We start from the raw sequence: 13,668 nt of genomic DNA on the forward strand, positions 1-13,668 counted from the left end.
TGGCATCTCAGACTCCAGTCTCCTATCCTAGGAGGTCTGATTCTGGGGTTAGTGGTATTCTGGGAAATATGTGACTTTGTCTGGAAGAGTCACATTTCAATTGCCACTAGCTGTTAACTAAATTTTAGGATTTCTTTGATGATGGTTGTACTATGATTTTTGTCACCAGTAGAACTAGACATTTTCACATCATGAGACTTTTGCAGAGATCTTGGAAAATTGTTTATGCTGTTCTAAATTATGGTAGTTCTTGGATATAGATATTAATGAAGAAGAAGCATACTATTATTATGACACAGTTTAAAATTATGTATTGCAACAGAATTGCTTTAAAATTTCTGTATAATTAGGTTCTTTATCTGAAACTTAATTCTAATAAGAGAATCATAAGCTTTACCATAGTCAAAGGGAACTAAAGCACAAAAAGCTAAGAACTGCTCTACTTGAGCAAACCAAGTGGACACAAGCTGTCCCTGGGAGAGAAGAAACCGAGTTTCCCTCAGCAGAGCCCTCAATCAGGCTATGGAAAACGATGTCAGTTGCCAGATGAAGGAAGGGAACAGATTTTACTGCATCATGGAAGCAAGTTTGCCCTCTGGATGCATGCTCGTTTTCTCTTGTCTGGAGAATATTACTGATTTCCAAGGCTGAATATATGCTGGGACTGCAGCTTGTGAACTTGTCTTGATCATAGAAAAGCCATGCCTTAAGGTAGGTCTTATTTTTCTTTCTTTAACAAAATTTTTTCCTCATATATGTGTGTGTGTGTGTGTGTGTGCACGCGTGCACGTGCACATATGTATATGCACATATGTGCACACACATAAACATAAAACATGCATACACACACACACACACACACACACACACACACACACACACACACCTGTTATACATTTCTGGTGACCTGGCACAACAGCCAGGTAGACTGAGGCGAGTCTCCCTTAGAAGGTGAGAGGGGTGTGAGCCATGCTATGTGAGGAGTGACCAGGAGTCGAGGATGACTGACCTGAAAAGTAGTGGACTCAGTGGAAGTGATGGCAGGTCTCTTTCCTCCATCCTTTTGGAAGCATTAAAAAGACTAACCATGTCTTGACTAAAGTGAAATAAGCATTGTGTGCTCCAAAGGGAAGCTCCAGTGCCATGTGTGCAGTGTGACTGGTCTGCTAGGAGTGTGGACTTTGTAGGCCAACAGACCTTGGTTGGTTGTGTCCTAAACTAGCTGGATGACCTAAGGTAAGTTTCTAGTCTGTTGGAAATAATTTCTTCATGACTAAGATAGCAATAACAACTCACAGGGTTGTTTCAAAGAGTAAATGAGATAAATTATATCACATAATATGGTTTGTGCTAAAAATATTGGCCTTCACTATCTAATACTATTACTATCACTACTGTAAATTTTTCTAGGGCAAATCAAATCCAAGGGCATGGAGCTCTCCTCCACTTAGAACATGGCACAGCTACACTAGGCACCGCCATGTGCCAAGCACTGTGATTGATAAGGAGAGGAAAGTACTCTGAGCTTGGCCTCGTGGTACTTGAAGTCCTGAGGATGCTTAAGGACCACAAATATAACTTGGACCATAGTAATAAACTGACTAATATTAATAAGCATCTATATTATTTGCAAAACACAAATACTTCTATTTTCCAAATGAATAAAGGCCTGGATGACAATTATTGATGATTAGACACTAGAAAATGAACTGTGATCAAGTTGGGAAGAGGGAAATACACTTGTAGAGACAGTGAAGATTAGTCTGAATCCGCATGTGTAGAATTAGGAAGCAATGATAGTTGAAGAAAGACCAGAGCCATCAAAGACTTGGCATTTGAGAGTCCTTCTGCATTCAACTGGTAACAGAATTCAACACAGATGATGTGGGGGAAATGAAACTAATGAAGGGAATACAGGCAAGCATGAGGCGGGTCCAGGCAGCTTCAACTAGGGAAGTTAAGTCAACCATTGCCATCTATAAGTTTAGAAGTCCAGGGCAGAATGGTATTCCTGGGATCCAGTGAGATCTAAAAATGGGGAGCAGGGCTGGCCAGCAGGAGCACACCCCCAGTGTGGAGCCAGGGCCAGGCAGGAGTGAGGAGGTAACACTATGACCTTGCTCTCTTCTTGTCTTCTGATGGTCTGGTAATATCTCCCATTGGCTAAGCCCTACAGGCTGGACAAGGAGGAAGTCTGGAGCACAGGACAGAAGAAAAAGTGGAGGTAGACCAGGGTGAAGGAACTGGGGAGTCTAACACACAAGGCCAAACAGGCTCTGGCCTAATAAGACAGGTGAAATAAACAAAATCAGCAGAAAGATCAACTTTTTAGTTGAGTTAGTTTTTATTTTGTTTTTGAGACAAGGTCTCCCTATGCGATCCTGGCTGCTCTTGAAGTCATGACCCACTTATCTGTGTCTCTGGGCTGCTGGGATTATGGGTATACACCATCATGTTCAGCTATCTGATAAGATTATTCTCTCTCTCTCTCTCTCTCTCTCTCTCTCTCTCTCTCTCTCTCTCTCTCTCTCTCTCTCTCTCTCTCCTCTCCCCCTTTGTCTCTTGTAAACAAATGTGAGGACAAAAAAACTCAAAAACAAAAATGTGAGGAGGTGTGATCATGAAAGCTGATTTCTGCCTCACTTTCCACAGAGCTCATCTGGCCAGTGGCATTTATGGTTGGGATACCTGCAAAGACATGAAAAACCTACATGCAGTGGGCCTGTGCGGATGCTTGCCCAGACGACTCAGAATGGGCTTACCCTGCCAACAGCTCTGCAGAGAAGCATCACAACACATGGAGGGCTCTAGCTTGCTTACTTGTCAAAGGCACTGTCCCGAGTGGCTTGCTACTCAGTGTGCAGGGTCCCTAAAAGCTGTGCCTCTCCTCGATGGGCGGCTGTGCCACACACCTTTAATGCGAGCACTTGCGAAGTGGAGGCAGGCGGATCTCTGTGAGTACCAGGCCAGCCTGATCTACAGAGCGAGATCCAGGACAGGCACCAAAGCTACACAGAGAAACCCTGTCTTGAAAAACCAAAAAAAAAAGGGCTGGAGAGATGGCTCAGAGGTTAAGAGCATTGGCTGCTCTTCCAGAGGTCCTGAGTTCAATTTCCAGCAACCACATGGTGGCTCACAACCATCTGTAATGAGATCTGGTGCCCTCTTCTGGCCTGCAGGCATACAGGCAGAACACTGTGTACAAAATGAATAAAAAAAAAAAAAAAAAACAACAACAAAAAAGTTGTGCCCCCCAGGTTTTTATGATGTTTGTGAGGCATTAGGTTGAGGTGGGCTTCCTGTGTTGTCCTGAGAAGCTTCAGACGTTAGAAAATAACTAGGCCCCTTTGTCTAATTACTGCCAGGCCAACAAGACAAAATGACAATGCTGATGGCATTCTGAACCACCCTCGTGGCCTGGCTCTATTAGCAGCCTGTCCACAGTGACAGTGGAATGTGTTAATAGGTTCCAACCAATGGATTCAGACCAGGAGAGTATGGAAAATAATAGCTTTCCTTCGGAGGCCTTCAGAATTCCTCGCAAATTCTTACTTATGGACTATTTTCCTGGGAGCTATTTGTGCTGGTAAAATGTCTTATTTGGTTAAAGAAAAACCATAAGATAGCATCAAGAACAAATAACATAAAGGGCGCCCACATCCAACAACGTCCAGGGACTGAGGAATTGCAGATGGAAGCCGGGGTTCAACTGAGGGCCAGAGTCACTTGATATAGGGGAAAATGTTTGTTGTTCTTAAGCTCTTCAAGACCAAAGAAGCATTTGACCCAGAACCTTTAAGTGAGTAAACCATTCCTTAAGCTATTTTCTTTGGAAGGAGGTGGCTGGAAGAGGCTTGTGAGGGCCCCATTGCCAGAGGACTGGTTGTTCATTAACCCTTTCATGGCACTTGCAAGTTGTGCTTACACCAGTGGGATGATGTCCTTAGGAAATCCTGCCTCATTTCCCCTTCTACCTAAAGCACAGCGCACCCCAAGTTACTGGAACCCTGTACTAGTCCCCTAGTTAGCAGTGGGGTTCGGGGTCCCCTAAGCAGCATAGACATTCATGCAGCTGCTGAGTAAGAAAACATTTTCGCTGACAATTGTTAGATAAGAGTGGAGATACATTTACTGCTGTGGTAGTGATCGAGCCATGAGAAGGTGCCAGATGTTTACCATACGTGATTTAAATTTACAGTGGCCCTGCTGGACAAGAAAAGTGATCTGAAACCAAAGTTGAGAAAGAGCAAGGCCAGGTTGTTCACTGGGGAGCGCGTGCAGCAATCCAAGGCCAGGCAGAGGATGGGAGGCTGAGTCACCAGCTCGCATGCTGTCCGTCGCTCTCAGATAACACTTCCTGTCACAGCACAGGGATGTACATTTGTTTCTTTCTGGGATAAGAGATACACATTAAAAATCCAAATGCCCAGGCAGGCTTCTCTAGTGGCCAATGACAAATCTACTCAGATTACTAGGTGAGGTCAGTGGCCAGAGGTTTAAACAGAGCTGGCTGGTCTCAAGGGGTTTAAACCAGGGGAGGGTGGAGTCAATACGGACTTGCTTCACCCAAGACTGGAATTCGATTTCAGCTAGACCGCTTACTAGCATTGGGTGAAACTTCAGCTGTTTCGGCATGAAAGTGGACAGCATTGCTGTTTTTCCTAGGGCTCCCGTGAAGAGCAAATGAAACATGTATTTGAGAGTGCTTGTCACAAAGAGAAGTCATTGCTCCTTTTCTTCTTTACACCTAAATCTAGACCTTATTTTCTTTCTATAAAAGCAAATGAGAATCCAGGGTGCATAAACCCGGGGCCCCAAAGCTGGTCTGATGACTCCTTGAAGCAGTGGCCTCTTGATTGGGAAGGGTGTAGAATCCCTGACGCGGGGAGAAGACACCTCAGCGAGAATGAGGACCCCAGAACAGAGCACCGGAGGAAAGAAAGGGCTGAAAGACGCGTCACTTTCTTCACAACTAGGAAAGGCTGTTCAGAGGCCCTCACTCCTCCTCGTCCTCACAGCGGGTGATGCACACTCAGTCTGAGCGAAGATAAGAACTTGGTATTTCTTAATGTTTCTTTCAGCCCCAATATTCCAGTTCAGGGGTTGGAGAGATGGCTCTGCCCGTCAGAGAAGCAATTGCTCTTCCTTAGGTTGGGTGTTTCATTCGTGGCATCCACATGGCGGCTATCAACCATCTGTAAATCTGGTTCCAGGGGATTTGCTCTCTCTTCTGGTCTCTGCAGGTCAGACTGCATGAACACTGTGGTGCACAAAGACACATGCAGACAAATACCGATGCACGTGAAAAAATTCCAGCATTCTAATTCTTCATGAACGTTTAAGGAAAATATGTAAGATTAGTTACCTTGTTATTATAATTTTGTGTGCATGTGTGTTTACATCTGTGAAGGTATGAGTACGTGTCTGCATGTGTAGTCCCAATATCGTTGTCAAGAGTCTTCCTCTGTTGCTCTTCATCATATTCACTGAGGTAGGGTCTGTCAGTCTAGCCAGCCATCTTGACCTGGGACCCCCTGTCTGTGCCTTCCAATAGCTGGAATTACTGTTGGGCCACCATGCCTGCTTGGCTGGCATGTGTATGGTTATGGGCATTCGAACTTTGGTCTTCATGCTTGTTGCCTAGGCAGCAAGCAATTTCCTGGTGAGCCATCTCCTCAGCCCTCATCGTCTTCATTATTTTTAAGAATACGTAGAGGAGAGGGATCAGCATAGTATACACGGGGTACTAAAACAGAGGAAAGGGCCTTGCGATCCTATAGCCCTTGTCCTGACTAGGTGAAGTGAGATCAAGTGTGTTACCGGTCTCTCAGAGCCTGTGTATGATGGGGATCAAGCGTCACCTGTAAGAGCTGGCTGACATTGACGGAGCAGAACACAGCATGGCAGACATTATTCTCACAGTACCACACAAAGGCAGCCACAAGGCTATCCTTTTCTGCAAGCATTTGCTACAAGTTTGTCTCCTTCCTCGATAACGAGAGGAGCTGAGAACACAGAAGTGAACTGGTGCCCAGTGTCTTCCAGTAAGTCCTCAACCCAGTCATCCCTCACGGTGTGGAGAAGACTGTACCGTGAGAACGCTTTCATGAGTTACAGAAAGAACGCACTTGGGGTCTGGGACACATTCCTTGTTTCCATTCTTATAATTTGTTGTTTCTCTTCTGTGATAGGAAAAGAACAACGTGTATCATAAGAAAATGTAGACTCGGGATCCAACAGTGCTTCTTTGTCCCCCTTCTGGTTTCGACCAGTTTCAGTATTTATTCATTTCAGAGAGGAGGGATGCGCTTCGTGGTTCTGTGGAATTCCTACAGGTCAGCAGAAGACTTGCAATTTTGGCTTAAACGACTTGCTTATTTCTCTGCACCGACTAACATGGCATGGCTTAGAATAAACAGAAGTTATTTTGAATGTTCTCCAAGAGTGATTTCTGATCCCTGGACATCTTGGAGGAAAACCAGTCTAAGCAAAAGCTACAAAAGCAAATTGGGCAGAGTCCTGCACTTGCGCTCTACCCCAGCTCTGGGCCGACCTGCTCTCTGGGGCTCTGGAGAGTCACTCACTTGTGAAATGAGAGGACAGGACCTGAGGACTTCTGAGATGCTGCCATCTAGAAAATTTTTGACTTATGCTCCATCATAAAAAAGTCTGGATTTATTTACCAGTAAATCCGTAAAATAAATATTTTCTGGGCAAACTGCAGAAAAAGTCAGATGGAACTCAGAGCCACCTTAGTGTAAAGAATTTGCTTCCCTGACCTACATTTTTACTGTCACCGGTCCTGGGGGTGGACATTCTTCCCCCTGAGCTCGCCCTCCTGTCCCCAGACCACACTAGCTGGACTGTGCGCCTCTCAGATGGGACTTCAAACTGTCACTCCACTGCTCTCAGACCCCGGCAGGACTCTCTTTCCAGGGTGAGATGTTGGAGTCTGATTACAAATGCTTTTCCCTCTAATTTAACACTGAGGCAAAACTCAGCCCTTTCCCATTCATCCACTCTTCCTGGCTTTCTTTACTAATTTGTCTATTTCTGTGCATGGCGGCTGCTCTTAGCAGAACCGAACTGTTCCTACAGTCTTTGGATCCAATACCCCTGGCTTTAGGTTCTGATTCTACCATTGGCACAGTGCTTAACAGGGGGTCACTGGCCCTCTCTGGGCACAGATGCCTTCATCCTTCGGTCCCAATTGTGAATATTTTCTGCCCAAGGTTATTGTGATGATGTGATGAGGTAATGCATACAGCACTAACATGGAGGTAGGCATGTTGAGCGAGCATACCACATCTGATCTGTTTCTGCTCTCTGTGTAGACTGGGATCTCAGCACATGCCTATGAAACCAGTGAACAAGTTAAAATCTAAAGACTTCTTCAGAACATTCCCAACTAAAAGAGCACATTTTCTTGAAAATGTGTCTTAGACTGTTCCCATCCTGGAAGGCCCATCACAGGGGTGAGGGACTGAACTCACCCCTGACCAGCCGTGGGGCAAGAACTGGCCCTCAGCCCAGTATTTGCCATTGACGAAGAAGAAGCCTGCGATCATGATGAACACCCACACTGCCAGGTTCAGGACATTGAGGACGTTGTTGAAGCCCACGGAATTCTTCACCCCCAGAGCTACAATGATGGTCACAATGACAGCGATCACCAGAGCCAGGAGGTCTGGGTATGATTCTTCTCCTTTTCCTACAGGAGGAAGACATGGTTAGTACCATCCACAGAGAAGGAAGGGCCCATGGACTCACTCTACCCCATTGCATCCGAATTGCTATGACTCACAGAGTAGTGGCTAGTCTGTGAGAAAGAGCAGCGAAGGCTCTCTGCCTGTCTGTCTGTCTTTCTGTCTGTCTCTCTGTGTGTACACATACACATGTCACTGTATGGCCCATAAGCAGGTGCAAGTGTTTATTTGCAAGTGAGGAAGTTTGGAACACAGATAAGGTCACCTGACACCAGAGATCAAAATTTGGATCATGTAATGAGACAGTTGCAAGATACCGGTGGAAGCATGGCAGGTACATGTAAAGTCCGGAGCGTCTTGGGACATTTGTGGCACATATGTGCATATGTCTAACACATTCTGTGAGAACTTCTTTATCTTCCTTACTGTTGGCCTGTAATCTGTAAGATTTATATCCCAGTGTCACAATCTTTCTTTATTAGCAAGTTTCAAAATGTGCATATTTGAAAAGAGTTTTCTTCTCTCCTCTGCAGCGCGGGGTTACACAGAGAGAACGCCCTGTGAACAGGTCCTGCAGCTTGGCTGCCCGTGGGCAGTGGACGCCTGCCCTCTGCGGAGGGGAAGAGGCACTACCCCGGCGGCGGCAGCCAGGGAGCCTGGCTTCCAGCTGTCCTTCTGCCAACAGCCCCCAGTGCGGCCTCGGCACATGGCCTCATCTTTCTGGACCTCATCTGCAAAGCGAGTGAGGCGGATGACTGATTTTGGGTCATTTCAGAATCAAAATGTTATGAAATCAGAACACAGCCACGATCTTTAGCCTTGCTATTGTGGCACTGGGGTGATCAGCAATTTAAAAAGAGGACTTATTTTTATTATTTGTAATTGTCTCTCTCTCTGTGTGCCTGTGTATGAGTCTGCGCACACACGTGCAGGGACCCGCAGAAGCCACATGCCTTGGATGCCCTGGAGCTGGAGTTACAGGAGGTTGTGAGCCACCTGACATGGATGCTGGGAACTAAGCCTGGGTCCTCAGGAGAAACAGCAAGTTCTCTTAACCACTGAGCCATCTCTTCAGCCCTGTTCAGCATTTTTGCCAAATATTTTCTGAGGTAAGTACACTGAAGTCAAACGATTTGACATAGCCTCAGAGTTATTTTTGGAGTCTCTCCTCTCCCATCCCTTTCTCTGTCCCCTGCCCATGTGTGTGTGAACTCTAGGGATTGAACTCAAGGTCTTAAATGTACTGCATAAGCCCCAACTACTGAGTTACATCCCCAGCTGTCTTGGGAAATTCTGAAGCAAGACTCCAAAGCCTCTTCAACTATTACTACAAATCCTGTAAATGTGGAAGGGTAGACCAGGCACTAGGCTGGAGAGCCAGTGGCAAGGGACAGGTGGTCTGTCTCTGGGCATTTGTCAGGTGACCTCTGATCCACTCAGCTCTTGCTCAGTATTAGGATGCCTTGTGGATGTTGCCTGGACTGGAATCATTTTATTCCTTAAATTTTTTATTTGGAGCCGGGTGATGGTGGTGCACGCCTTTAATCCCAGCACTCAGAAGGCAGAGGTAAGTGGATCTTTGTGAGTTGGAGACCAGACTGGTCTACAAAGTGAGTTCCAGGACAGCCAGGGATGTTACACAGACAAACCCTGGCTCGACAAACCAAAAAGAAAAACTTCTTTTTAAAATTTGGAAGTGAAAACACTAGTTATGAGAAATGGGGGAAAATTGACAATGAAATCATGGTGATTTCCCAGTTCCTTTGGTTGCATTAGCTTTATTTTCATGTCGCTTTTGTCAGGGTGCATGTACAGTGCAGTCTGTGCCCTCTGATCTGTGACATGACATATTAGTACACAGTGCATGCTGTGACCTCCTTGGCCATCTTTTTAGTGGTCAGGCACACAATATGTATCCACAATTCACATGGCCATTTGTCTTATTGAAGAATTTTTCAGATTATTATAATTGAGCATCCATAATCTAAAAATCCAAAATTTGAGATACTACGAAATTTGAAACTTTTGAGTGGCTTCCACAATATCCCAAGTGAGAAGAGTCACACGTACAATGAGACTTTGAGTAATATATTGAATAATATTATCTCCAGGCTATGTGTCTAAGATGTATATGGAAAACCAATAAATTTTGTGTTAGACCTGGGTGTCAATGGCCAATCCCAGCATCTTATTGTGTGTATGTAAATATTCCAAAGTTTGAAAAAACTCCAAGGTCAAAAAACTACTGGCCCCAAGCATCTCAAATAAGGGGTGTGCAACCTTTAAAAATAAGACTGGGATGAGTGTCTTTTTGTATGATGTATTCATGGGAATTAGAATAATTCCTTAGAGTGAAGAATGGCTCTGTAAAAACAAAAAGAAGCATTTGAAGTTCTTGACACATTTTTCCAAATTGGAGTGTGTGTGCGTGTATGTGCGTGTGTGCGTGTGCGCACGTGTGTGCATGTGTGTGTGCGTGTGTGTGTGTGTGTGTGTGTGTGTGTGTGTGTGTGTGTGTTTTGGGTATACCAAACCCAGGTCCTCAGGTTGCCCAGCAAGTGCTCTACCCACTGACCCATCTTCCCAGCCTCCAAGTTGCATTCTTAAAGGGGAGTCTGTCCGTCTGGCTCACGAGCTGGCGTGTCAGGGAGGGCTGACGCGGTCTCACCCAGGCCGTTGAGCGTCCCCACTGTGTCCACCATCCAGCGGCTGATGGTGTGGTTTGCCAGGGAGTCGAACATGCTGCTCAGGGCACTGGCACCAGCGGCTGTGCCGATCAGGTACTCCAGAATCAGGTTCCAGCCAATGAAAAATGCCACAAACTCCCCGACAGTGACATAGCTGTAGGTGTAGGCAGATCCTGTGGTCTTGGGGACTCGAACTCCGAACTCCGCATAGCACACACCTGCAAAGGACAAACAAAACAGGAAGTGGGCTCCTGGAGATCAGCTGTGGTCTTGGTGCCTGACGATCTTAAGAGGAGATATTAGGAATCTCCGGGCTGTTAGCACCAGCACTCACAAGCCGCAGGTCACTTGATGATGGGACATGTTCTGTGGAATGTGCTATGAGATGATTTCCTTGCTGTGTGAGTACTGTGGTGTGCTTGCACAAACCTAGCTGGACTAGCCTGCTACCCACTTGTTGTAAACTTGTATATGGAGTGTGGATACACACATCCAAACAAATACATACCGTATAGCTGACTACTCCCAGGGCCGTGATGAACACAGCATCCTGGGACTAACCAGATGCAGGAGGAGACGCTAGACTGAAGAGACACAGTGAACGTTAGCTGTGTGCACTGCTGGGCCATGTGTGTACTTGTGTGCAGTGTGTGCACTTTTGTGTGCAATGTGTGCACTGGTGTGCCATGTGAGCACTTGAGTGCAGAGTGTGCACTGCTGGTGCAATGTGTGTACTTGTGTGCAATGTGTGCACTTGTGTGCCATTTGTGTACTTGTGTGCAATGTGTGCACTTGTGTGCAATGTGTGCACTGCTGTGCCATGTGTGCACTTGTGTGCAATGTGTGTACTGCTGTGCCATGTGTGCCCTGCGGGTGCGATGCGGCACTCTGCTTTACTGTGCACTTCTCCCTTTATAAGTAGGAGTAAACCTGAAAACATTGATAAGAAGACCGCACACTACCCAAAGCCGGCAATGGGTCATTTACTACCTTTCCCAGGTGTTACGACCTGCACAGCTGTGCGTGTTGTGGGGGCCGGCAGAGCAGTGACTCTGAACCTGCACACCACAGATGTGCTGCAGGGCAGACATCACGGGCCAGGGTGGCGGCCTGTCCTAGTCGACAGCAACCTTTCAGCTCCATGAAGTTCTTTGGGACTAAAGTCGATGACTACTAAAACATTGTCACAGGCACAGGACTGGATGTGACACATCCAAGCTGTTACAGACATCTTGAATCTCACCTCCTAGGAACATCGTTTGTTTGTTTGTTTCTTTGGACCTTTTGAGACAGGGTGTCACGGTGTGGTTATTCTAGTTTGGTTTCTGTGGTTGTGATGAAACACTCTGACCAGAAGCCTCATGGCAAGGAAAGGCTTCACTTCCAGGTCACTCATGGGAAGGAAAGGCTTCACTTCCAGGTCACTCATGGGAAGGAAAGGCTTCACTTCCAGGTCATTCATGGGAGGAAAAGCTTACACTTCCAGGTTACAATCTTTTTTTTTTTTTTTCCCCTTTTGGTTTTTTGAGACAGGATTTCTCTGTGTAGCCCTGGCTGTCCTAGAACTCACTCTGTAGCCCAGGCTGGCCTCAAACTCAGAGATCCCCCTGCTTCTGCCTCCTGAGTGCTGGGATTACAGGTGTGCACCACCAAGCCCGGCTCACAATCTGTTTTTAAGAGAAGTCAGGAAAGAACTCCAGGCAGAAACCCCGAGGCAGGAACCACAGAGAACACTGCTCACTGGCTTGTTCTCTCTGGTTCATGTTTGGTCGGTCTTCTTTTACATCCCAGGCCCACCTGCCCAGTGGTAGCACTGCCCACCATGAGCTTGGCCTCCTCACATCAATCAAGAAATTCCTGTAGGGTAGTCTGATCTGGGCAATCCCTCAACTGAGACTCCCTTTTCCCAGGTGACTCTCACTTGTCTAGAGTTGACAATAAAAGCTAGCCAGGATGGTAGCCCTGGCTGGCCTTGGACTCACTGTGTGGACCAGGCTATCCTCTGTCTTATGATAACCTTCCCAAAGGCTGGGACTATAGGTATGCATCATCATGTCCGGCTTCCAGAACCATTTTAACATCGTACTTGGGAAGGCAATCAGCACGAATTCCCCTGAGCTACTGGGAGTTGATCTTTCTTTAGAAAAACTCTCATTTGTTTAGTACGTTTCTATTGTGTTCCTTAGGTAGGAGATACCCCGAGTGCAGGCCTGACTCGGGATGACCCCAGCAACGGCAGTGGGCTAGACCGTACAGGGACATCTTCCTTTCAGTTTTACACAGCACAGAAGACGCTCTTCATTTGAGATACTTTACACTGGCTGTGGAAACGCTGCGCTGCAGCAAAGGGGAAGACAGGGCGCACATATAAAGACATGTTATCACTACAGAAAGTGAGCACACACCCCAACGGGACAAGCCTCCGAGAACAAGGAGGGGCAGGAGGACTGTCAGAGACGGAGACAAGGAAATAGTGTCTTCTGGACACGACAGGGCCATTGAACCCCCGGCTCAGCAGCAGCTGCTCCGTGTACAGGACCTGCGCAGGATCAGGCAGCCAATAGTCCACCGTGCGGGGGAGGGGCCTCGAGGCCCCGCCCTAGGTGATGGCTGCTGAAAGTCGGTTTCCTCTAGGGGCGTGGCCTCTACTCGGTTGCTCGCACTCCAGTAGCTGCCCTGTGCACATGTGGTCAGCACTGACTGGACTCAGTGGCTATAAAGAGTGCCATGACACACGGTCTTCTGGACTGACGTGGCCCTTGCAATCACAGATGCGCAGCAGCTGTGGCCTCCTGCGTAAGCTGTCCACAGCCCATGGGGGTGGGGGAGGTGCTAATGAGGCCTCACACTTCCTGGGAGACTGGCAGCTGCGGATTCTGGGGTGGGGGCGATTTTCCTCAGAAGTGTGGCCACTGCTAGGTTGTCCGTGCTTCGTCTTACAGTTCCCTATCCATGTGCAAATGACAACCCTCAGTGAATTCAGTGAGCCACACCACACTACACCACACACACGTCACACACACACCATACCACACATACATGTCACACATACCACACACACACCACACACACACACACACACACACACCACACCACATACACATATCACACACCCACACACACCACACATACACCACCCACACATGTCACACATACCACACTACACACACGTGTCACACACCCACATACAACACATACACACCACACACCACCCATACCACCCACACATCCACCACATCCACCCACACCCACCCGCACACACCACACATACACCA

The 13,668-nt window shown here is 47.0% G+C and overlaps 1 protein-coding gene across 3 annotated transcripts in view; it reads right to left on the minus strand.

The window, feature by feature from the left end:
• The window catches only part of Slc7a14 (solute carrier family 7 member 14), a 126,569-nt gene that overhangs the window by 27,614 nt on the left and 85,287 nt on the right, over nt 1-13,668 (minus strand). For 2 of the 3 annotated variants that reach the window (XM_006971162.4, XM_042278881.2), the window contains 2 exons: nt 10,375-10,611; nt 7,494-7,711 (listed from right to left, as the gene is read on the minus strand). In XM_006971162.4, coding sequence (XP_006971224.1) covers nt 7,494-7,711; nt 10,375-10,611 — 455 coding nt within the window. Of the gene's footprint in view, nt 1-7,493; nt 7,712-10,374; nt 10,612-11,636; nt 11,773-13,668 lie in introns of those variants that run through there. The other variant, XM_076573943.1, reaches the window with a different exon arrangement.

The sequence above is a fragment of the Peromyscus maniculatus genome, chromosome 6 (assembly GCF_049852395.1).
Source record: "Peromyscus maniculatus bairdii isolate BWxNUB_F1_BW_parent chromosome 6, HU_Pman_BW_mat_3.1, whole genome shotgun sequence".
Taxonomy (NCBI): Eukaryota; Metazoa; Chordata; class Mammalia; order Rodentia; family Cricetidae; genus Peromyscus; species Peromyscus maniculatus.